The sequence below is a fragment of the Eretmochelys imbricata genome, chromosome 1 (genome assembly GCF_965152235.1).
Source record: "Eretmochelys imbricata isolate rEreImb1 chromosome 1, rEreImb1.hap1, whole genome shotgun sequence".
Lineage (NCBI taxonomy): Eukaryota > Metazoa > Chordata > Testudines > Cheloniidae > Eretmochelys > Eretmochelys imbricata.
This window is the reverse complement of record NC_135572.1, coordinates 34,028,123-34,052,373: the sequence shown is the minus strand read 5'-3', so window position 1 is coordinate 34,052,373 and position 24,251 is coordinate 34,028,123. Positions and strand designations below refer to the sequence as shown.

General features: G+C 39.0%; 1 protein-coding gene across 1 annotated transcript in view; it reads right to left on the bottom strand.

Annotated features, from left to right (window-relative positions):
* Positions 1-24,251, bottom strand: part of CEP126 (centrosomal protein 126) — a 53,203-nt gene that overhangs the window by 5,108 nt on the left and 23,844 nt on the right. The window contains exons 6-10 of the mRNA XM_077805655.1: positions 9,270-11,457; positions 6,223-6,381; positions 4,901-5,025; positions 2,209-2,296; positions 1,466-1,675 (exon numbers count right to left, since the gene is read on the bottom strand). Of these exons, the coding sequence (XP_077661781.1) occupies positions 1,466-1,675; positions 2,209-2,296; positions 4,901-5,025; positions 6,223-6,381; positions 9,270-11,457 (2,770 nt within the window). The remainder of the gene's footprint in view (positions 1-1,465; positions 1,676-2,208; positions 2,297-4,900; positions 5,026-6,222; positions 6,382-9,269; positions 11,458-24,251) is intronic.

Here is a 24,251-nt window from a genome sequence, read left to right as displayed (position 1 = left end):
TGTCCAAGGACAAGGAAAGGAATTTGTGCCTTGGGGAATTTTTTAATCTAAGCTGGTAAAATATAAGCTTAGGAGGTCTTTCATGCAGGTCCCCACACCTGTACCCCAAAGTTCAGAGTGGGGAGGGAACTCTGACACCAGCTATACCTGGCCACAAAGTTGTCACCTTTTCTTTCAGATATGGACTTTGACATAGTGATCCATGTCTTTGACACCTCCACACTGGATTACTTTGCAACACATTCTATATAGCATTACATCACTTGGAGCTAAGACCACTTGGAAATGTCAGCTGGTGATGGATGCTCGTACCCATACTGCAAAGTGGCTGGATTCTGGCTGTAAATTTTCTTGGGATAATTCCTCTTGTGGAGATGAACTTCTTACTGAGATAAAGCTGGCAGAGTCGACTTCTGCACCAGCCACCCTCCCCTGCCTCTATTGTAGGGGTCCATCAGGGGAGGAAAAGGACATACTGTGGATGGTGCCGGGACCTGTCTGCTACTTTACCTACCACCAGTGTGGGCAGACTCAGAATTAGGGAGCCAGATCTGATGGCCACCTCCCTTGTTGCACCTAGTGGAGCTTGGATAAAAGGGGAATCGAGCCCATAGTGTCTGATAAATTTGGAATACAATGTGCAGTAGTTAATTGCACACTAGCAATGTTTTACTTTAGTTTTTGTAATTGTATGGTTTGCAGTCATTACTTTTACATTTCTTTCATTGTTCCCTTAATATTCCCTGTTGGACTTTTCTTTTTACTTTCTAGTTTTCTTAACTTTTTCTCCATTTTAATTATCTTCTGTCTGTTGCTTTGCTATCTTCTTTAGTTTCACTATCTCCTGTCCCTTTCCGATCTGCCTCTATGTGCGTGTGTCTCTCTCTCTTTTTCCTCTACAGTTCATAGAGTACCTTCTTTTCCATTTTTCAGTGTTTCTCATTTAATATCTCCTTCTGCCTAATCCAGAGGACATCATACCAAAACTACCTCTTAAAATAGAGAAATCGGAACTGCTGTTTTTCTGGGATCAGTGACTCTGTGTTACAGCTAAGCAGATTCCCAGTGGGTGCAAGGTTCCTCTTCTCTGCTTCTGCCACTCCTATGGGAAAGGGGAAATCTGAACTCCTTTTCAGAAGTTGTATTGAGATGTCATTCAGGCTAACATCTCATGTGGGACCAGTGAGCATACACAAGTTTAACGGATTAAAAAAAAATACAGGGACAAATCCAAAAATCTTACTTCGTTTTCACTCAGGCAAAACTCCCATTGTTTTAAATTAGTTTTGCCTGAGTAAGGGTTTTGTACTTACTGTTTGGTAAGTTTACTAAACAGCAAAATGCAACAGGACGGGGCAGATGCACCTATAGGTCTTTATTGCCACTTATATGTCTATGTTTATATATGTCACTCAAACGATTCTTTAAAATTTATTACTATGTTAATACTATACTTTGTACTTACTCTGCAACCTTTGATTGAGACGATCAAGTGACTGAAGAATCTTCTGTTCTTCTAGTGACAGTGCACTCATGCCTCGTTGCTGGGCCTTGGTAAGCACCATGGTTTGTCCAGGTGGTTGCACTGTTTCCATAGCAGCCAGGATTTCACCTTCTGTAACTGAGGTACCTGCTAGATTTTCTGCCAACAAAAACTGGGCAGTGCTTTCTGAAACTAAAGATTTTACAGAGCTGGTCACAGTCTGAACTTTTTCAAATTAGAATATTTTATAACATCTAGACCTATTGCTCATTTTCATGGATATACTGCACACAAAAATCCACATTAAAACAATATTAATGTCACAAAGTCATGCATTCAAATGTTAAGAAATGCCAGAATTAAGGTTGCCTGTGCTCTTAATATGGGGCAGAGGAAGAGAGCTGGTGGAGGAGCCAGTCCTGCCAGCTTTACATCCAGCTAATGGTGACATACTGTGCCCGTACATGTAGCTGTCATACACTTAAATAAAACACAACACTAGAGGAATAGAGACTTTTTTTTTTTCATGATGCTCTTCTAAACCACCACTCAGATTTCAGTGATATTGTGCTGTGCTGTATTAACTTTTAGTGGAAAAATCTTTACTTCCAGCCAACAGACCATATTTTCTGATTCAGAATCATTGATGCTACAAGGCAACAGCTGATGTATAGTGCAACTATTTTATCTATAACAAAGAATGGAACTGAAATGAACTACTATACCTTCATCAGAATTAGGGATGCCACTCACAGTTTGCACTGGCTCAAATGCACATTGAAATGGACTTAGCTGGACAGTATGTATTGTATTCTGTAAAAATTGATCACTTTATCAGAATAATTTTTAATATTATTTAAAATCTTAACATTTCTGGAGCTTTTTAATGTTTTAGTTAAATAAGATAGTTTATGTTACTGAAGTTTACAGGCTGTGTGTTTTCAAGTTCAAAAGCTACTGTATTTTGAAAAATATGAGCAATTAATAAAGCTTTTTTAAAGCACACAAAAATGTCTATGTACATCTTTGTCTATATTGTGATTGCTAAGCAACAGCCTGCACTGGAGAAAGGTAGAGAGGATCCACAGTAGCAAGAGACCTTAGAGGCATTCTGGTTGACTTTTGTTTTACACTTTTAGTAGATGTCAAGGTTCCTCCCCCACTCTGAACGCTAGGGTACAGATGTGGGGACCTGCATGAAAACTTCCTAAGCTTATCTTTACCAGCTTAGGTCAAAACTTCCCCAAGGTACAAAATATTCCACCCCTTTGTCTTTGGATTGGCCGCTACCACCACCAAACAAATACTGGTTACTGGGGAAGAGCTGTTTGGAAACGTCTTTCCCCCCCAAAATACTTCCCAAAACCTTGTACCCCACTTCCTGGACAAGGTTTGGTAAAAAGCCTCGCCAATTTGCCTAGATGACTACAGACCCAGACCCTTGGATCTTAAGAACAATGAACAATCCTCCCAACACTTGCACCCCCCCCACCCTTTCCTGGGAAATGTTGGATAAAAAGCCTCACCAATTTGCATAGGTGACCACAGACCCAAACCCTTGGATCTGAGAACAATGAAAAAGCATTCAGTTTTCTTACAAGAAGACTTTTAATAGAAATAGGAGTAAATAGAAGTAAAGAAATCCCCTCTGTAAAATCAGGATGGTAGATACCTTACAGGGTAATTAGATTCAAAACATAGAGAATCCCTCTAGGCAAAACCTTAAGTTACAAAAAAGATACACAGACAGAAATAGTTATTCTATTCAGCACAATTCTTTTCTCAGCCATTTAAAGAAATCATAATCTAACACATACCTAGCTAGATTACTTACTAAAAGTTCTAAGACTCCATTCCTGGTCTATCCCCGACAAAAGGAGCATATAGACAGACAGAGACCCTTTGTTTCTCTCCCTCCTCCCAGCTTTTGAAAGTATCTTGTCTCCTCACTGGTTATTTTGGTCAGGTGCCAGCGAGGTTACCTTTAGCTTCTTAACTCTTTACCGGTGAGAGGAGTTTTCCTCTGGCCAGGAGGGATTTTAAAGGGGTTTACCCTTCCCTTTATATTTATGACAGTAGATTTAATAGAAATTTCAGTAGGAACACTGAGGGTTCAAAAGTCCTTGACAGATATCCTTTTATATTCCTTCAAACTCTTCTCTATTTAAGGCTAAATAAGCACAGTCTTTGTAGTATCTCATATGTAAATTTTTCCATACCTCTAACCATTTTCACTGGATCTCTTTGATTTACGCTATTGCATTAATAGTTGCTGGCAATGATGGTAAAATTCACCATTGTGCAAAGGACCAGCACGAAACCTTAAATCCCACATACTCCCTCAAAACAGGAGTTAAATAGGAATTAAAGGCTGAATTTCATTTTGAATGAATACGGTTGTGAAAAATTACTATGATTCAAAATATGTTCCCAGATATTCAACAAAAAGCGTTCATATGAAAGTTATTTACAAACCTTCTTAGATGTTATATTAGTGCTATATACAAATAAGAAATTCCTGTACTAACATAGTTTGGTATTTTTATAGTCTCTTTATTGTCATCATTAGCAATTTTAAAATCAAGATTAGATGTTTTTTCTAATTGATAGTATATACAGGTATTATTTCAGTGAAGCTTTACGACCTGTGTTTTGTAGGAGGTCAAACTAGATAATCACAACAGTCCCTTCTGGTCTTAGAATTTATTAATCTTTCCCGAATGTGCATTTTGTAAAATCCTCTAATGACTGATTTTGTTTTTATTAAACACTAATTCATTTATTTTACAAATATTAAAAAACAAGGAGCCCAGTGACTATTAGACATTTTATTTAAAAGTTCTAATAAAAACTTTGAGCATTTTTATATGCCTATATTTGTAATGTATTTAGCTCTGAAATCAATGACAAGTAGGCTAGTGCCAGTAACAGCATCCATGATGTCAACCATATCAGATTACCTTAAACTACATCACATTCCAGTAAGATGTCACTACCACGACAAGTTTTTACAGCTAAAGCAATATTTAATTCTGCTATGTATACTTTATATGTACAAAATGATGAAAACAAAACATTTTGATGCAAAGGAAACAGTTATATTTGGAATAAACAATGTTGATTAATGAATCTCATAACAGCTGTATGCCTTCTATAAAGATATTTGGTAACATTTGGTCTATGTATTTCTGGTGACTGGTTTATAGAAACAAAACCCCTAAAGAAAATAATACATTTGTTGTTAGGGTAGATAAAGTATTTTATTGTGACAATCATTAAAAACTATTGAGAATGTGCAGAGAAACTGTTTTTATGTTTGCAGGAACGTTGGACAAGTATACAGCAGCAGGAGACTATGATTCTGTGATAACCTTTGACTGACATTTTCAGTTCAATGTTCCTGAAACTGATATTTACCTGTGCATGATGAGCGGGTCTCCTTCCTGCAGAGGTTATAATTTGTCTTCTCTGTTCTAAAAGAACTCTACGTTTATTTTCGCTATTGTCGGAAATTTGTTTTCGTCTTATAACAGGAACAGCACCTAAAATGAGAAACACAAAAAAGCAGCCAGTATGTAAAAGCATGCTAAATACAGAGGTGCAAAGATTATTGGCACTTTGATATTACAGTAGAACCTCAAAATTATGAAGACCTCGGGAATGGAGGTTGTTCGTAACTCTGAACAAAACATTATGGTTGTTCTTTCAAAAGTTTACAACTGAACATTGACTTAATACAGCTTTGACACCACTATGCAGAAGAAAAATGTTGTGCCTCCCCCCCCCCCCTTTTTTTTTTTTTTTTTTAAGTCTAACACAGTACCGTACTGTATTTGTTTTTGTCTCTGCTGCTGCCTGATTGCGTACTTCTGGTTCCAAATGAGGTGTGTGCTTAACTGGTCAGTTTGTAATTCTGTTGTTCATAACTCTGAGGTTCTAGTGTATAGTGACTGATCCTTTATAAATATGTAAAGGTTGATGAAAATTGGTTAGCTAACTTCTGAGTTACCTTTGTGATACAGCAACGTCTAATGACATGCCAAACAATAATTCCATTTTATAAGATAGGCAACATTTAGGAAACAGCCTTAGGACCTGACTATCCAGGGTAATCAGTGCTTCCTACTCAGGGCTGCATGGTCTCAGCTCCCGTTTGATTAATGCTAATTAAGAGAACTCAGCACATTGTAGGGGATGTTCACTAGTTCACAGAATTTGAATTCACTTGACTAAGTTTCATCCCATGAGATTTTACTACCACTGCTGTACATATTAGAGCTCCTAGCTATCTTTGTTTTCGCCTTGCTAATTTATGAATATTTGTATTCATTTTAATGTTTTTAAAACAAAAAACACTGCAGCAATTTTCTTCCGATACATAAGCTTAAACTAGATACTATACTGCAAATTTAATTCAGTTTTCTTCGTGTTTTAATACATTTTCAAAACTCAGCCTCTAACCTACACCTGAGGGAAACATACATCCACACATGGAATTTGCAGGTGCAAATCAGGAACTTGTATACCCAAATAGATATGATATGCTAATTTTGTGCTTACAGTTACTTGATGTGAAAATGGGGGTTCTGCGTGTGCAATTATATATGTGCTTGACCATTTTTTGGGTGTACAATTTGGTAAGGTTTTGAAAATTTGCCCAAGAATGTCTTTTGGTGCTTTTAACAGCATTTTCTCTGTTGTTTTTACTACAGTGATATCTAACAAATAAGATCTCTTACCATTTGATGACGAAGAGAAAAATCCATTCATTCTAGATGATTTAAAACTGGTCAGAAGGTTGCCACCATCAATAGTAACATGGGATATGTTAGCTTTAGTAGGTTGCAAATTAGTGCTACAGGAATTATTGCAATGAACATCGTAATGCCGGAAACCACCTGAAAGGAAACTGAATGTAATGAAGTTGTATTCATTATATACTGAGGAACATTAACAATTTTGAAATGCTGAATTATTAATCAAGTAATACATTTCTGAAAAACAGTCAGTTAGAAGTGAGCTTCTTGATCTGCACCAAGATTAGTTTCATTGGTAAGTAAGCCAAGATGTATTTAGATCTATGAAGTGACTACGGAATAAAGTTTTAGTGAGACTTACCCAACACAGTAACAGAATATGTTAGGACTTGATCCTTCAAGGTATTGAGGACTCTATCCCGATATAGCAAAGCACGTATGCAAGTGTTTAACTCTGAGCATGTGAGTTAGTCCCACTGACATCAGTGGTACTATTCCAGTGCTTACTGTTAATCATATGTTTAGTGCTTTGTTGGATAAGGGCTAGAGTGCTTAGCACTATGCAGGATCAAACCCTTCGGGAATACTATGCCTTGGTCAGTAAATACAGCACTTGATGCTTGCAGCTCCATTTAAAACAAGACCCTCATAGCTGATCATTTTGTTTACGGAAATTAACATTTTGTTCCCTGACTGCCCTCCCTATTTTGTTTTTCTTTAATATATAGTAGGTTGTATGTTGCAGCAAATAATATTTTTTGTTTTCTAAGCTGCTCACACAAACTGCTGAACTTCAGGGTATTGTTGCAGCACTATATGTCACTGAAGAAGAACAGTGCAGGATTCGCTCTCTCTTGGAAAGAACTTTAGGACAAGGATTGTGTCTTCTCATATGCTTGTACAGTGCTGAGAACACTTTGGGCACTACTGTAACATAAATAATAAGTCACTAAAACCAAAATTTGGGTATTTAATATAAATAATCTGACTTAAAGAATACAATAGACATAATGAATAGATACTGAAAGAATACCACCACTGATTTTCAAAGAAAAGGGAATGTCTCCATCTATCCCTCCAGTATATAGGTATGACTGGGGGAGGGGGGCAGGGGAAGAGGTTTAAAATATTTGCATGTGATGCTTAAAATCTGTCTCTAAAAGTTACACTGCTCAGTTGTATGAAGACACAGAAGGGTAGGGAAATAAACTCTCCTCTCTCTCTCCCTGCCTCTTTAACAAAAAATATATTCAAAGCACTCTGCTCTTCCCCAAAGAAGTAGTTTTTGAGACACACAGTGTACTGTGACAAAGTTCCTCCTCTACCTTGGTGGGTCTTGCGCTTATTGGCGGATTTGCTCACCTTGAAGCTTCATGGCAGCCCTCAGTTTGGCTGTTTTCGTGAGCCCACAGTCCAGGTCAACTCCTCCTGTGTTTGACCAGGAGTTGGGAGGTTTCAGGGGAACCCGGGCCCGCCCTCTACTCTGGGTTCCAGCCCAGGGCCCTGTGGAATGCAGCTGTCTAGAGTGCCTCCTGGAACAGCTGTGTGACAGCTACAACTCCCTGGGCTGCTTCCACATGGCCTCCTCCCAACACCTTCTTTATCCTCACCATAGAACCTTCCTCCTGGTGTCTGATAATGCTTGTACTCCTCAGTCCTCCAACAATATGTGTTCTCACTGTCAGCTCCTAGCACCTCTTACTGTCAGCTCCTTACACCCACACCACAAACTGAAGTGAGCTCCTTTTTAAACCCAGGTGCCCTGATTAGCCTGCCTTAATTGATTCTAGCAGCTTCTTGATTGGCTGCAGATGTTCTAATCAGCCTGTCTGTCTTAATTGTCTCCAGAAGGTTCCTGATTGCTCTGGAACCCTCCCGGTTACCTTACCCAGGGAAAAGGGACCTACTTAACTTGGGGCTAATATATCTGCCTTCTATTACTCTCCTGTAGCCATCCAGTCCAACCCTGTCACAGTATGTACTGTAAATAAAGTGACAGGCCCAATTATAAGGGACATGGAAGCTCCTTATTTTAATAGAAGGGGGCTCTGCACCAGCCTGAGTGATCCTTAGGATGGTCACAACAGTATGGTAGGAGGCACAGAGTGGCTCCTGGTACATGAAGTGGAGTTGGTGGAGTCATGGACTCTGCCTCTAGAAGAGGTTGCAAGGATGGAAAACCACACAGCAGCTCATCTGGGTACAGTGTGGGGACACAGGATTCCATTACTGCTCCAAGGCATAGAAATTGGCTAGAGTACAAAGGGGTTACTTGGAAAGCATTTGTAAATATAAATTAATCAGTCTGAAACATGCTTTCAAAGTTAATTAGCAGGAAGATATGATTTAGTCTTTTAAATTTTCTTGTGTATCTTTTGCTCTGTCTTGCCCATAGTTATTTCTACAGTAATGTTCCCAGAAAATGTTTTTGTAAAGCACGTAAAGCTTCTATAAATTCACTCTGACACAAATATTTGCCAGCACAGTGACATATGGCTGTTAGAAATTTCTTCCACTTTCTTTATTCTATTAACATGGGCAACTTTCTTTGAAACATTCCCTGTGTTAGTGACACTTAGAGTCTTCGCAATACCAAATATTTACAGAGCAGTCACTTTAAAAACATGGCAGATTTATGGCTCTTTCATGAGATCCTGTCAAAAAACATTTTCCCAGATGACAGAGTCCTGCCAGCTGATAGTGGCTGGCGGGTGGTAAGCTATAGTTTACCATGTAAAACTCACTCATTTTACTGTTAACTTGTTCTCTGCCTTCCTCCTCCCACATGTATTTGTTTCATCCACCTGTCTTTGGGGTAAGGATTTTCTTTTTATTTAATGCTTGTAATGTACCCAAGAAAATGGGGCCACCATCTCTGACTGGGGCCTCTAGGAGATAACAGATAATGACCAAAGTAGAAACTCTTCAAACTGTTGTGTGAAAGGTGAAAACAGCATTTGTAACTGAATGCAAGAGCCTGTTATCATTTTAAAACTCCCTATTTTGAAAAAAACAAGAATGGTGCTTACCAGCAGCATAATCCTTTTGAGCTAGGGCACTATTCACACCCTGCCACAAAAGATTTATTTCTTCATCAGTTGGTGTACGATCAAGGCGTAGTCCATTTTCTGCACATACAGGTTTCCTTTTGGTACCAGTTATCAAGCTGTCTTGCTGGGCAATTGTCTGAATATTATTTACAGTGTAATTTGTCTTTTCCAAAGGCTCACTTGGAGATACATTGTAGGAAGGTGGGGTTGCCAATGTCACGGTGACCAAGTCAGAACTACAAGTAATACTCTTATTATTTTCTATAGTGGTTCTATTTAAAACCTGATCTGCTGGCAAAAGATGTCTTGCATTTACATAGTTACCATTTGTAGTGTTGGATTGAAGTTTGGAAGAATTTACTGGTTGACACATAGCGTCTGCAACATTTTGATCAGTCTTGTTGCCTGGTACAGGTTTAGGTGGTGGATGAGGTATAATGATTTTACCCTGAGCTTTTATAACCTTATGAACTTCACTAGCAGACTGTGGTCGGATTATAGTGCCCTTTCTATTCTTAGATGTAAAACCTGACTGGGTTTTGGCAGATCTTGGTCTTCTGATTATCTTTGTTTTACCTTTATGCAGATTACCTTTCTGAATTTTAGAGTCACCACTATATGCAGGGGGTTTACTTTCATCACCCTTTGATGCCATCCAAGCTTGTTTAGCAAAGTGGTAACCTGTAGATACAAAAGAACGCAGAGGCATACAGTCTCTTTCTGAGCCTCCAGCAGCAACAATTTTTGTGGATATCGAGGGATAATCCTGGTGATTTTCTTTGCAGATAGAATTTGTGGTGCAAGCGGGAATACTTCTTAAATTACTGTTAATAGCATTCAGTTTACTTTGAACATAAGATGGCTGCAACTGTGCCTGAGATACTCCTGTGGTATTCTTTTCTGAACACTCTTCATCATCTTCTACTACTATTTTGTCAATTTCATCAAACCATCTGAGTTTCTTATTAGTCTTTTGATTTTCTGCATCTTTCTCTTTTATTTTTGCCAATTCTAAACTGTCTCTGATAGAAGATGCAGTTTGATTCCCAAAGCAGATCCTTCGGTTCATAACCACTGCTTTGAAACAATAATTTTCATATTTAGATTCTTTCTTTAAAATGCTTTTGGGCAATTTCACTCCCTTTCGCTCATGCATGTTATTTCTCAGGTATCTGTGATGTTCAGACAAGTCACAATTAAACTTTGCATTAGACAAAGGTGACATGGCTTCAGCCACATTTCCCTTTTCTTCTTTTTTGTCCTCTTCTTGATCAGCGTTGCACAAAATGGAAGCATTAGATGTGTCTTGAAATAAAGATGATCCCTGATTAATACCATTAAAATTTTTAATGTTTTCATCTTTTGTTTCTGACAAATTGTTTAGATCATCAGTACATGGCACTGTGTTTGTATTTTTGCCCTTTTGTAAAGGATTAGCTGAGATGGTACTGTTGTGAAAACCAGTTGAATTCCATTGTTTTGGAGGTAAGATTACAGGTGTTGCCATAGGCTGATTTGAGGTTTGTACTGATGAGGTGGTTCTTCTCTGTTGGGTCAGTTCAGAACTCTGCTCCTGTACAGAATCTGGAACTCGTCCTCTTGGAGTAGGATCAGAGGTGGCCCAGGGTTTGCTGGATTTGAACACAAGGCTATCAGTGGCTAATGAACTCTCTCTACTAACCATTCCAGAAGATGGAACTTTCAACATATTGTTTTTTTCCTCTTTCCTATTTTGCATAAAAGTATACGGACTGTTTACAAAGGTTATTTGATTATCGGAAGTACATATCTGTGTTCTTTTTTCTGTTCCACTAGAAACAAATGATTTCTGTTTTGGATTGTGTATATTTTCAGCAGGAATTAGAACATTTTGTTTAGCTAAAGTGTCATGAAAAGGAGTGTTTGCCTGGCTATTTTGGGTATTTAAATTTATCAGCCAATTATTTACATGTTGATTTTTAGAAAAAGTTAGTTCAGGTGTATCAAGGAAGCTCTTATTCGTAGACTGTGATTTTTGTGAATCGTAGAGTATAGAGTCGTCCCACTGTGTAGTCAAAGATGTGTCACTAGGTGTTGTATAATTTTCATTTTGTTCTCCTGCCTCAAGGCTGTCCAGGCTTGACGGGCTGTCATAATTTGTTATTTGGTTGACTTCTTGGTGAAAATTCTGAAACACAGAAGTAAATCAGGACTGCTTACATTCATAATATGCTATTGTATTGATTAGTACTGTTTTGTTCTTTTATATTAATTAAAGCTTAGGTTAAAATCAGATAAATACTACTACACTTTCGGTAGAGTAACGGAAGTTATTTTCACTCTTATGTTCACAGCATCATCAATTGATATCATTTATTATATTTATTACAAAAGAAAAGAATGAACTTTTGAGATCACATTCTAAGGAAACAGATGTATAATTCAAGGATTTTATTTCTGTGTTCTTATATCAGTTCTTCAAGAGCAGAATTAAAAAATACATTGGTGTAGTCATGGATCTATTGCCACTGCCTAATCCTCAAAACTTCCCTGGGTGCTAAGACACAAGGAGCATCCTGGAGATCTGGGCTTTATGGCATTCAAGGGACAACACAATTTAGATTTCCTAAATCCTGTTGCCATCCATGCAGTGAAATCACAATAGTTCTGCTGTGGTCAGGGACATCTACATCGGTGGGGTTGTGGGGCTTTAAAATTTTTAGTCTCTTGCACTGAACTGCTCTCATTTTGTTGACCCACAAATTACATTACTTTCCAGCAAGATGGTTACTATCAGGACTAAGCAGTGAAATGACAACAATTAGGCATTTTTATTTTTAAAGATATTTTATAGTCAATAAATGGTGAGAATTGCAGCTCCCATGTGAACTTTCAAACTGGTCCACTTAATAAAACAGATGCATGTTATTTTAAATATTCAAGCCCTGATTCTCCACCATGTCCATGCACTATGCTGCCCCTGACAACTTTCACCTGGTACAGGGTTCCCCTACATGAAGGGAATGCTATACTTGCTATCTTCATTTAGTGGGCAGGAGAATCCAATAATCATTTTTTTCACAGTTTGCAATGAAATTCATCTTAAAAGTTTATTGCTAATACCAAATATCTGACGGTAAAACCCTCATCACTTCTAATCCTCTGTAATTTTACAATCTTTGCAGAGGTAGATAATTGGGTTGTGAATCAGGAACCATAACAGAAAAAAGCATAGCTTCTAACTTTTAGTATACTGTACTATATTTATGAGGAAATTGTTACTTAAGCTACCTTTCCATCCCCTTTACACTTCCGGAACAGCACAAAGAAGATGGAGTGAGGCCATGGCTATAACTCAGACTGGAATTTGTGCATAATATTGGAATAAATATCCTTATCCTTATGCAAAGTGTCATGAGATCTTTTCTCAATTCTAGCGGTTACAACTCAACCACCTATGATCTTATACAACGTTCATCACAAGAGTATCTTAACACAACACATTTTAAAAGAAATACATAGCATCTCGATTTCTTTCTTTTTATCTCTCAGGAGAAAGGAAATTACATCACATCCAAAAGCGTACAGTAGTGCAGTGCCGTTCACCTCCCCAAAACACCTTAGTGAGACACTAACACAGTAATTATCTCAGAGGAAGGAGTGGCACCTACTGAATCATCAAAGTCATCTCTTTCAATACTAAGGTGTTCGGTGGATGTCTTTCATTCCAGTACTGCCCCAGCCTGGACATACATAATTTATGATATCTAATGGTATCATTACACAAGGCAGTATGTCTGAAACTGTACACAAACAATGAAAGAAAAATGGCATTTCAATTATTTTCCTATTTTCTCTCCACTTCTTTTTGTTATAGTTTTAATGCCCTGCCTCAACACTGTAGACTAGACAACTGATTTCAGAATCTAACATGAATTAAATTTAGGGTTGCCAACTTCCTAATTGCAGAAAACCGAACACTCTTCCTCCCCGTCCTCCTGCCCCTTCCCTGAGGCCCCGCCCCCCCACTCACTCCATCCCTCCTTTCTCTGTCGCTTGCTCTCCCCCACCCTCACTCACTCACTTATTTTCACTGGGCTGGGACAGGGGGTTGAGGTGTGGGAGGGGGTGAGGGTTCCAGGTTGGGGTGCGGGCTCTGAGGTGGGGCCAGGCATGAGAGGTTTGGGGTGTAGAAGAGGGCTCCAGGTTGGGGGGTGGGACTGAGTGGTTCAGAGTGTGGAAGAGGGCTCTGGGCTGAGGCAGGAGATTGGGGTGTGGGAGAGAGTACGGGCTTTGGGCTGGAGGTGCGGGCTCCAGGGTGGGGCCAGAAATGAGGGGCTCAGTGTGTGGGAGGGGGTGCAGGCTCCAGGAGAGAGTTTGGGTTTGATCGGGGGATTGCGGTGTGGAAGGGGGTGAGGGGTGCAGACTCTGGGTGGCTCTTACCTCAGGTGGCTACCGAGAAGCAGCAATATGTCCCTCCAGCTCCTAGGGGGAGGGGCAACCAGGGGGTTCTGTGCGCTGTCCCCGCCCACAGGCGCCGTCCCCACAGCTCCCACTGACTGCAGTTCCCAACCAATGGGACCTGCGGAGCCAGCGCTTGGGGTGGGGGCAGCACGCGGAGCCCCCATAGCCGTCCCTCTGCCTAGAAGCCAGAGGGATATGCTGGCCACTTCTGGGGGTGGGGCGGGGAGCCTTCCAGCTCTGCTGCTCCAGCAGCACAGCCAACCAAACATTTAACGGCTTGATCAGAGGTGCTGACCAGAGCCACCAGGGTCCATTTTCGACCGGGTGTTTCAGTCGAAAACTGGATACCTGGCAACCCTAATTACATTCTGGTGAAAAGAATAGTAGGAGATACATTAAGAATAATAGTGCAAGCACTATTTTTTTTTTTGGCTTGTAACTTTAAAGGGAAACATTTGCAAATTGGAAGAAACAGGACTAACTATGGTAAGAAATTATATCTCCTTTAACAGTTATGTTGAAAGAGCTGAATTTCTGAAGGCTTATTAAAGAAACCACACACAAAAAAATCTGTTAATAAATAAGTACATCTTTCCCCAGCGGAATGCTATTTATTTTAATATTGTTATTGTTAAACTACAATATTGCATATTTTAAAGTTGTTCAATGATTTTCTATCGCAAAATAAAAATTTTGAGAGCCCTTTTGAAACAAAAGTATCTTGAAAGACTTTTTATGGTTGAATTAAATCTTATCTTGCACTAAATGTTCAGATGCAGGCTTATATTATAGTTATTATCTGAGATAAAGAAACCAAATACAAGAACAAAGAACCAAGTGTAGGCAAAGATCCCTTTAGGGAACATTTTCAAACTAAGACTATGCAAGCTGGTGTCTTTCTAGTAAAACAGAATATATGGTTACTTATTAACCTTTTCCTTTTAGCCAAATTATATTTTAACCTCTATTTGAGCTTTGCAGCTGAAGAAAGAAGGGAAAAAAATTCCTTTCTAAATTTTCTACATAAGACCACACTTTGGGATTAGCTGTAGTGTTTCCAGCTAGTAAAAATGTACAAGAAATCAAGAACCTCATTCTTATTCTCATTTATACCCGGTCTCCACCTAAAGATAAGTAAAGGTGTATTTCTAAACTTATTTAAACGGAGGCAGAACTTTGAGTGGACTCTACTATATCAGAAAAGGATTACTTGTGGCACCTTAGAGACTAGCAAATTTATTTGAGCATAAGCTTTCGTGAGCTACAGCTCACTTCATTGGATGCATTCAGTGGAAAATACAGTGCGGAGATTTATATACATAGAGAACATGAACCAATGGGTGTTACCATACACACTGTAATGAGAGTGATCACTAAAGGTGAGCTATTATCAGCGGGGGGGGGGGGGCACGGACTTTTTGTAGTGATAATCAAGGTGGGCCATTTCCAGCAGTTGACAAGAACGTCTGAGGAACAGTGGGGGATGGAGGGGGGGAATAAACAAGGGGAAATAGTTTTACTTTGTGTAATGACAAAGTAAAACTATTTCCCCTTGTTTATTCCCCCCCTCCATCCCCCACTGTTCCTCAGACGTTCTTGTCAACTGCTGGAAATGGCCCACCTTGATTATCACTACAAAAAGTCCGTGCCCCCCCCCGCTGATAATAGCTCACCTTAAGTGATCACTCTCATTACAGTGTGTATGGTAACACCCATTGGTTCATGTTCTCTATGTATATAAATCTCCCCACTGTATTTTCCACTGAATGCATCCAATGAAGTGAGCTGTAGCTCACGAAAGCTTATGCTCAAATAAATTTGTTAGTCTCTAAGGTGCCACAAGTAATCCTTTTCTTTTTGCGAATACAGACTAACACGGCTGCTACTCTGAAACCTGTTACTATATCAGAGTAAACTTGACTTATATCAGTTTAGTTGCATTTGAATTATCCAGAATCTTCATAGTTCTGCCTAATCCTATTTATCTCATCATCCCAGACACATACTATGCACATCAAGTCAGGATTTTATCATTGCTTTGGATCTCTCTCTCTGATTTTAAAGTTCACTGATTTCTCCTTCACCCGTTGCTACTTTTGATACTGCTCTGTTGCCTCAGTGGACACACCTAATGCACAGTAATTTAGTACTTAGTGGTTTCCTTCAGTCTTCTAGGTTTGTTAAATAGTTTTTAGTTTGGAATTAACTGAGTCACTTCCCTAATTTGCTGTTGCTGTGGTTAAGTTATCTGCAGGATGTAATAAGCCTTTTTTGTACCATCATGTTTTTTTTCTGCCCAAAAATAACTTAATGCATCTTTTCTTTCTTCTATACAAGTAGGCTTGGGAGAATTGGATTTAAAAAAAAATAATTTTGATGGATAGTATTAATTGTTTGAAGCATTTTCCTTGAGTTAAATTTTCACAGCTGCAGAAAAATATGGGGGGGGGAATTAGACAATAATTATTTAATGACAGTAGACAGTGAGACTCAAAAAGTTAAAGCTTTATAACCATTGAAACACTAGTTGTCAATATCATGTCAAAATATACAAAATAAATATTGGTAAATCAAACTCAAGTTCTCAAGCAGCATTTTTCTTACTTTGCCTATCTGCAAAATTCAATTATCATTGGTAGATATATTTTTTGTCAGTTTGTGTATGTCTGATGAAATCAAAGCTTACCAGTATTAACCAATAAAAATCTAATCCTTCCAAGCCTACGTATAAGCAACTTAGAAGTACAAAAATAGAATGTGCAAATATAAAAAAAAAGAGACTGACTTAATATTTATTTTGATATTTGGAAAAGACATCTCGCACTGGGGAAAAGTTTGATTTCAACTACAGCAATTTTCCTGTGAATAATTTCTACTAAGGTGAAACCAAATATTCAATCCCCATCATGTATGTTCTGGGACTGAGAATTTCATTAACAGTACTCAAATCCTAAATTCTTTTCTGTCTGGTTTGGAATTGAAAGAATCCAGTGTCTTTCCAGCCACTTTGTCTCATTTTTGTACTACTGATTATATAAGTAGGATGGCAACAAATACTAAAGGTTGGGTTTTAAAAAGCACCTATGTGAGGTAGGTGCATAACTCTCATTGAATGTTAATGGGACTTAAGTGCTTTTGAAAATTTTACCCCAAACCTAGATGTTTTCCCAGCAGTAACAAACACTGATATCCTGATGCTTCTGAATTGATCAGAGACTTGAAAGGTTTTGCTCAGACCCAGGAATTCATCTTCTACATCTCAGTTATCAGTATGCTTTCTATATTCGCTTTGCTAATACCCTTTGTGGAATATATTTAATCATGACAGCGTGTGATGTGTATGGAATTCAGTGCAAGTCTCAGAGGCAATGCCCCACTATAATTTAAATCTCACTTCAAAGGCTACTGCCAGTAGTTTTAGACGCTGTTACTATTGAACTCCATTGGTGTCCTTAGGGGTCATTCTGTGGCTCATGTTATTTGCTATTTACATATAACCATTTTCACAGTTATGTGAACTATTGATGTCTGAGGAGGTAAGGTAGTCTGTTTGTTCTCCCTGTGGGATAAGACCTCCTATTGGAAATGGCTGTGAATTTCCAGAAGCACAATATATTATCCAACATTTTAATATTTATCCATTTATGTTTAAATTTAGCTTCGTAACTTAAATATGCACTTCAGATGGAACCCTACTTGAGGAACCCTTAGGGAAAAGTCCTACAGAACGAGATGAAATAAATACAAGTCTTACAGAAATGTTTCTAAAATCCTGTAACTCTGTAAAATCTGGTAGAGAATATCTTTCATAAAGGTTTTTGGAATTACACGTAGCACATATAGTAACACCTACGGTTAAGGCTGCATAAAACTTTATATTTTAAGACCAGAGGGGAGTCAGAGGGGCAGGAGTTGTGGAGTGGATAGGCTAAAAGCAGATGCGGGGGGCAACGTAACTGAGTAAAAGCTTGGGATAGGAGCACGAGTTGGACCGAGCCAGGACATGGGTAGAAAGAGGGGAAAGGATAGCAGCAGGAGACAGGACAGGATCTGTGGATGGGTGGGAGGAGAGCACGACAAAGAGACATTTTTTTGTTCTACAAATGAAAGCACCCAACTCATATTTTAGTATCAGTAGTCTTACCTTTCTAATGTGATGGATGTGCCCTCTTTCCCCTGCCATGGCAGCCCCCAAGCTGGGGCTGGGAAGGAGAGGGGGTCTTCCCCACTGGGGCTGAGAAGGAGTGGGGGTCTCTCCCGCTCTCCCTTGCCGCAGGAGCCCCCAAGCTGGGGCTGGGAAGGTGGGCCATCTCTCCCCGGCAGCCGCAGCCCTGGAGCTGGGGAAAGTCGCCTCTTTCTCTGGCCCACTCAGCCCTGCATGTCCCAAATTCCCCCCACCCCCTCTTCTCATCCAATTGCCCCTTCCCATCTACCTCTTATTTCCCCCAAGGCCACCACTTCACTTTACATGTGTGTCTTCTTCAGGGTCCAGGCACCTAATTAGTGGGGTTTGAGAACCTCTGATATGGATGATAATGGCATTGTACTTCTACTAGTTTCTCTATTAGCTCAAGTGGTGGAAGGTTATGCTGTGGATCTAAAGAAGCCAACCTTGCTAATGAGCCATAGTCACAATATGGGTCCACATGAAGACATTTATTTATTTCAATTATGGAAAAATTTTAGGAAATCACATTAAATAAATGTTAATGTTGCAAAGTCAAGCACTCAAAAGTTAGGAAAAGCCAGAATTAAGGTTCCTTTGGAACCGTGATTTGGCTCTCTTGTGCGTATGCATTACTATACAGCAGAGGTTCTCAAACTGTGGTCTGCGAACCAGTAGTGGTCTGCGAGCTGCATTCACGTAGAAGAGAAAGAGGTGACTTTCCCCAGCTCCAGGGCTGCGACTGCCAGGGAGAGATGGCCCTCCTTCCCAGCCTCAGCTCTGTGGCCGCTGTGGCAGGGGAGATACCCTCCTCCTTCCCAGCCCCAGCTCGGGGACTGCCGTGGCAGGGGAGAGAACGAGAGACACCCCCCCCCCCACTCCTTCTCAGCCCAAGCTTGGGGAAGGTAAAGACTACTCATATTAAAATATGAGTTGTGTGCTTTTATTTGTAGAACAAAAAAACATTATTACGTTTTTTTTAATATAGGACTTTTATCCAAAGTGCTTTGCAATAGTTAGCTAATGGTACAAACAACATCTGGAAAGATCATTAAGTGGTCTGCTGAGACCCTCAACAATTTTCAAGTTGTCCACGAAAAAAAAAAGTTTGAGAACCACTGCTATACAATTTAAAAACAGAATCACATATTACTTTTTCAACAGAATCCCTGCCTCATTCAGTGCACAGGAGGAACTATGGAGGGAATGAATCAGGTGTGTATAGAGAATGAGGTTATTGTCTGTAGGACCCCAGCATCATTAGTTGCAAAAGTTGGAAGATGTGTGGTAAATAAGATAGGGAACAAAAAGTCTTACAGTTAAGGTGTTTGAATGCTGCCCTGGACAATTAGATTCCATCCTTGCCTTTGCCAGAATTATTATGTCACATAAAGCAAAAATTTCTGAGATGGCTACTGTGTGTTCCTCATTTTCTGGGCACCCAACGTGAGAAACCTGGTGTCTGATTTGCAGAAATGTGGAGTACACACAACTGCAACTGAGATTCAATGGAAGCTCTACCCTGAACATTAGAAGTGCTGTAAAAACAATAAATACTCAGAAAAATCACATCCTAGACTTCTCAAATTGGGCAAAAATAGTTAACACTTTTGACAATTCTGATTTTAATCTTTGGGCCTCAGTTCCTAATGTGTAATATTGATTACACCTCACAGGAGTGTAATGAAGAAAAAATAATTAATGTATGTAAAGGACTAAGATACTATGATGAGAACACCATAGTAAAGTCCACAAGCAAATTAATAATTCTGTATTCAGTGCATGGTTTGGATGATGTGCTTTAAATAATGCATAAAGCCACAAACTGAATGATGAGGATGAAAACACATATTGAATAGATGAGTATTCCATCCATCGTGTGCACTGAATGAGGGAGGGCTTCTGTGGAAAAAAGTTTGCAATCACGTAACTGAAGACTATATCATAATGCATATGCACAAAGGAACCAAACAGATGGGCAACCTTAATTCTGATGTTTCCTAACTTTTAACTATCCTTCTGAATGCATCTCTTTATAAAATTACTCTCTCCCAACACAACCACTTCATCAAGCAAGCACAACTATTAGTGCTGGGGAAATAATAATCTGGTAAATGGGAGTGTGCAGAAAAGCAAAAGGGACGGGTTGGTGGTGCACAGTTAAAGTTGTGTTCATGGTAGTTGTAATGGTAAGGTGTGTACTTGTGGGTGGAAGAGTAGACGGTTATGTACTGTTAGGTGTCTTAACTTCTCATTTCCTTGCTTTTGTGGTTTGTGCCAGGCATGTTGTATGTGTAGCAACCCTAACTTCTTCACAACAAAGTGCTTTTAGATATTAATTAATTGGTGAAGCAGATTCCTTTCATTTGTGGTTTGCTATGTTGTGGACCTTACCCGCATAAGTATCTGCTAAAGTGGACTCCTGTATCTATGTAAGGTGCCCTTGAAACCACAAACCCAGATTGCCAGATCTTGAGTGAAGGTGTAGTTCCATTCTATAGATCAAGAAAACACATGTGCTTGGAAGCAATTGTAATTTCACTTACATAAGAATACTCTGAGAAATACACTGGCAGCTATATTTTAATTTAATTGGGCAGCTATATTTACTTTGATTAATAAGAGTTATAGCTAATATAAAGTTTACTTTAGTGTCATTTGGAATAGAAAAATAATCTGGATTATGTTGCTATATTGCAGGACTGAATGAGAGCCAACAAAAACTTGACGTCATTGACTTTGCTAAGAGGAAAGTTAATGTGGAGGTCACCTGATTCTGTCATATGACCAACACATTCAATTTTAGCTATTAGTTTTAACCTATAAAAATGGCCATTTATGTAAATGTAACTCTCCACCAAATTAAACTTGATTTCTATCCAAATTCCATGTACTCCTTAACAGTCCTTTTAAGAACCTGTTTTCCCTAATTAGCCCAAGAAACTATACAACTTCTTAGAAAGACAAGGTAGGTGAGAAAATATCTTTTAATAGTTATATTAATAAATTAAATTAAAATTAATGTAATATTTAATATTTAGTCCAATACAAGTTATTACCTCACCCACTGTGTCTCTCTACTATCTTGGGACCAACAAGGCTACATCAATACTGCAAACATACAACTTTTTGACACTCTGACAAACAGTATAGAATGGAATGCTCTTTTTTTTTTCTTTTTTTAATCTCAGTCACGTCTAGATGTCTGAACAAGGCAGCATGATAGAACATGCACTGAAGATGCAAGTGATGATGCAGGTCAACTCCATCCACAATAATGCAAAGGTACTGCAAAAATGAATTCCATTTTCCCAATGAGTTCCATTAATTACCTTTAACATTTTAGTTTTAAAGTAGTATAGTTCAATTCTGCAAATACACAGGAGAAACTTTGACAATCCGTTCAATGGTCACATGAGTCAACTCAAAGAGATGCAAGCAAGGTTACCCACATGCATAAGTGTCTGCAGGATTGGTCTTCTCAAGGTTGTATTTATTAACTCATCATGAAATAAAAACAAAACACATTTTTTCATTATTTCCCATATGTTTAATACAATGAAATTTATATATGTGTAGAACAGATCAGGTACTATTTTTTCTACAGGTTTCTGCCTTCTTCAGTAAATGGGGATTTAATTACTCAGTTTTTCTTTCTATTCCCCTCATTCAATGTGTGGACCACGCCTTTATGCACACCATCCAAACCTGAGTTGAATGCAAAATTACTGATTTCCTAAAGGGTATTTTTATGATGCTCTCACAATTATATCTACTTCACAAACATTAATAAATTTATCTTCATAACACCTCTGAGTGGCATGGTATTATCTTAATTTTATAGCTCGCAACCCTGAGACACAGAGTGTTAAAGACCAAAAGTGTCCACTAATTTTGGGTGCCCAAATTGAGACACCTTGGGCCTGTTTTTTCAGAATACTTAGCATTTTTATAGCACTTTGTGTGTTCCAACACAGAGCCAATGGAGTTCAGTTGCAGCTGTGAGTGTTCTGAGCACCAGAAAATCTCATGTGGAGCACCAGAAAAAATGAGGAAAACACAATTAGCGGCCAATTGTAAACATTTCGGTTTAAGAAACTTACCCATTGAAGTCTGTGGCAGAGACAAAGAAAGGATCCAATTAATCAGAGTGACATAAATTTCCGGAACTATGGGGCCACTCCTATTTTTCCTGCAATCCTCTGCCTAATCCGCTACACACCATCCAATTTCTGCAACGAATGAGGCAGGGTCCTGCAGACCATTCACTAAGTACACATTTGATTGATTTCCAAGCCCCAGACATCCTGTGCCCTGAATGAGGCAGGGATCATGTGGAAAAAATAGTTTGTATTCATGTAATTGAAGTCTTTCTCATACATAATGCATATGCACAATCCTTAATTCTGGTATTTTCTAATTTTTGAGTGCTTCAATTGCCATCTACCATTCTTTTAACATAATAGATTACATTAAAATAAAATTTCTATATTTTGGTTAGTTTTTATTTTATCTGCGTCATTAGGGAATGCACCATTACATACACAGCAGAGACCTCTTCCATTTGAAGTAGTAGGCTATCATCCTCTCTGTGGACCACACTTTGCCACTGGGTTTCACAGCTATTTGCCACCAGCAGAGTAATGTAGACACTCAGGACTCTTGGGTTCAATTCATAGTCTCTAAGTGAGTGTGCTCTATTTGTTTTTAGACCCCTTTGCCCAGGCTGTCTTTCCTCCTCTGCTCCTGTACACCCCCAATCTCCTTTCCAACCTCCTATAATTCCAGTTCTGTCCCCTTTCCCTTCTGCTGTCCCTTATGCTTTATTTTCCCTGCTCCCAATCTCCCTGTTCCCCTCACCTCCTGCATTACTCAATCCTCTGCAGTCCAGTCACTGTTTCTTCCTCCTCTTGCACACTGCCTGGATTGGGCCCCAGCAGCATGAGCACTGAAAGCACAGGAGAGAAGTTACTCTCAGTTACTGTGCTCAGCATTAAAGCGTCCTCTGGCTGCCAAAAAGAGCAGTTGGAGGGAAAAGCCTGCTCAGCCTCTGCACTGGGGCATGCTCATTACAGATGGAATAATTGGCGAATTCAACTGCCAAACTAAAGATTTCTGTGGAAAGGAACATTTATGAGTTTCTACCCAATTTTAACACGTCTCCTCAAAGCAAGTGCGAACTGACAATTTTTAGAGGCTTATAACATGGACAAATTTTATATGGACTGCAAAAGATACATCCCTGATACCTGGGCAACCTCCTTTCCAAGTTTCAAGTCCCTGCTACAAAGCATGGCGGTGCTTGTTTATCTTAACTAAATGGCTGTAAGAATTTTTTAATGTGGGCAAAACAATGTATTTTCCCCCAATCTCATTCTTAGAAATGGCTGAACTGTTATAACAGAAACTTTCCAAAAAGTTCAGCCAGGCCTGGAACACTTCAGCACAAACAGTTAATAAACTTGGGTAATGGTGGATGGACCACTGCAAAATGCAGATTTATTTCTGGAACAATATTCATCTTTAGGGATAAAAACAGGAAACAAACACTGAATATTAGGGCTATAAGGAACTTTATTGCCCTGTAAGAAAGAAAGAAAATTTTAGGAATCTGAACTTGATCTTCTTTGAGAAGAAAACAGATTTTTTAGACAAAGGAAATGCAGTGGATCTAATTTACCTCAATTTCAGTAAGGCATTTGATACAGTTCCAAATGGGGAATTATTAGCTAAATTGGAAAAGATGGCGATCAATATGAAAATTGAAAGGTGGATAAGGAACTGGTTAAAGGGGAGACTACAATGGGTCACACTGAAAGGTGAACTGTCAGGCTGGAAGGAGGTTACTAGTGGAGTTCCTCAGTGATCGGTTTTGGGACCAATCTTATTTGATCTTTTTATTACTGACCTTGGCACAAAAAGTGTGAATATGCTAATAAAGTTTGCGGATGACACAAAGCTGTGACGTACTGCCAATACAGAGAAGGACCGGGATATCATACAGGAAGATCTGGATGACCTTGTAAACTGGAGTATTAGTAACAGGATGAAATTTAATAGTGAAAAGTCATGCATTTAGGGATTAATAACAAGAATTTTTGTTATAAACTGGGGACACATCACTTGGAAGTAACAGAGGAGGAGAAGGACCTCGGAGTATTGGTTGATCACAGGATGACTATGAGCTGCCAGTATGATATGGCCATGAAAAAAGCTAACGTGATCTTGGCATGCATCAGGCAAGGTATTTCTAGTAGAGATAAGGAGGTGTTAGTACTTAGGAACAAAGCCACCATTCTCATGCACTTTGTAAAAATGCGGAGGCTGTGGATAGGCCAAATGGCAAGACTGCA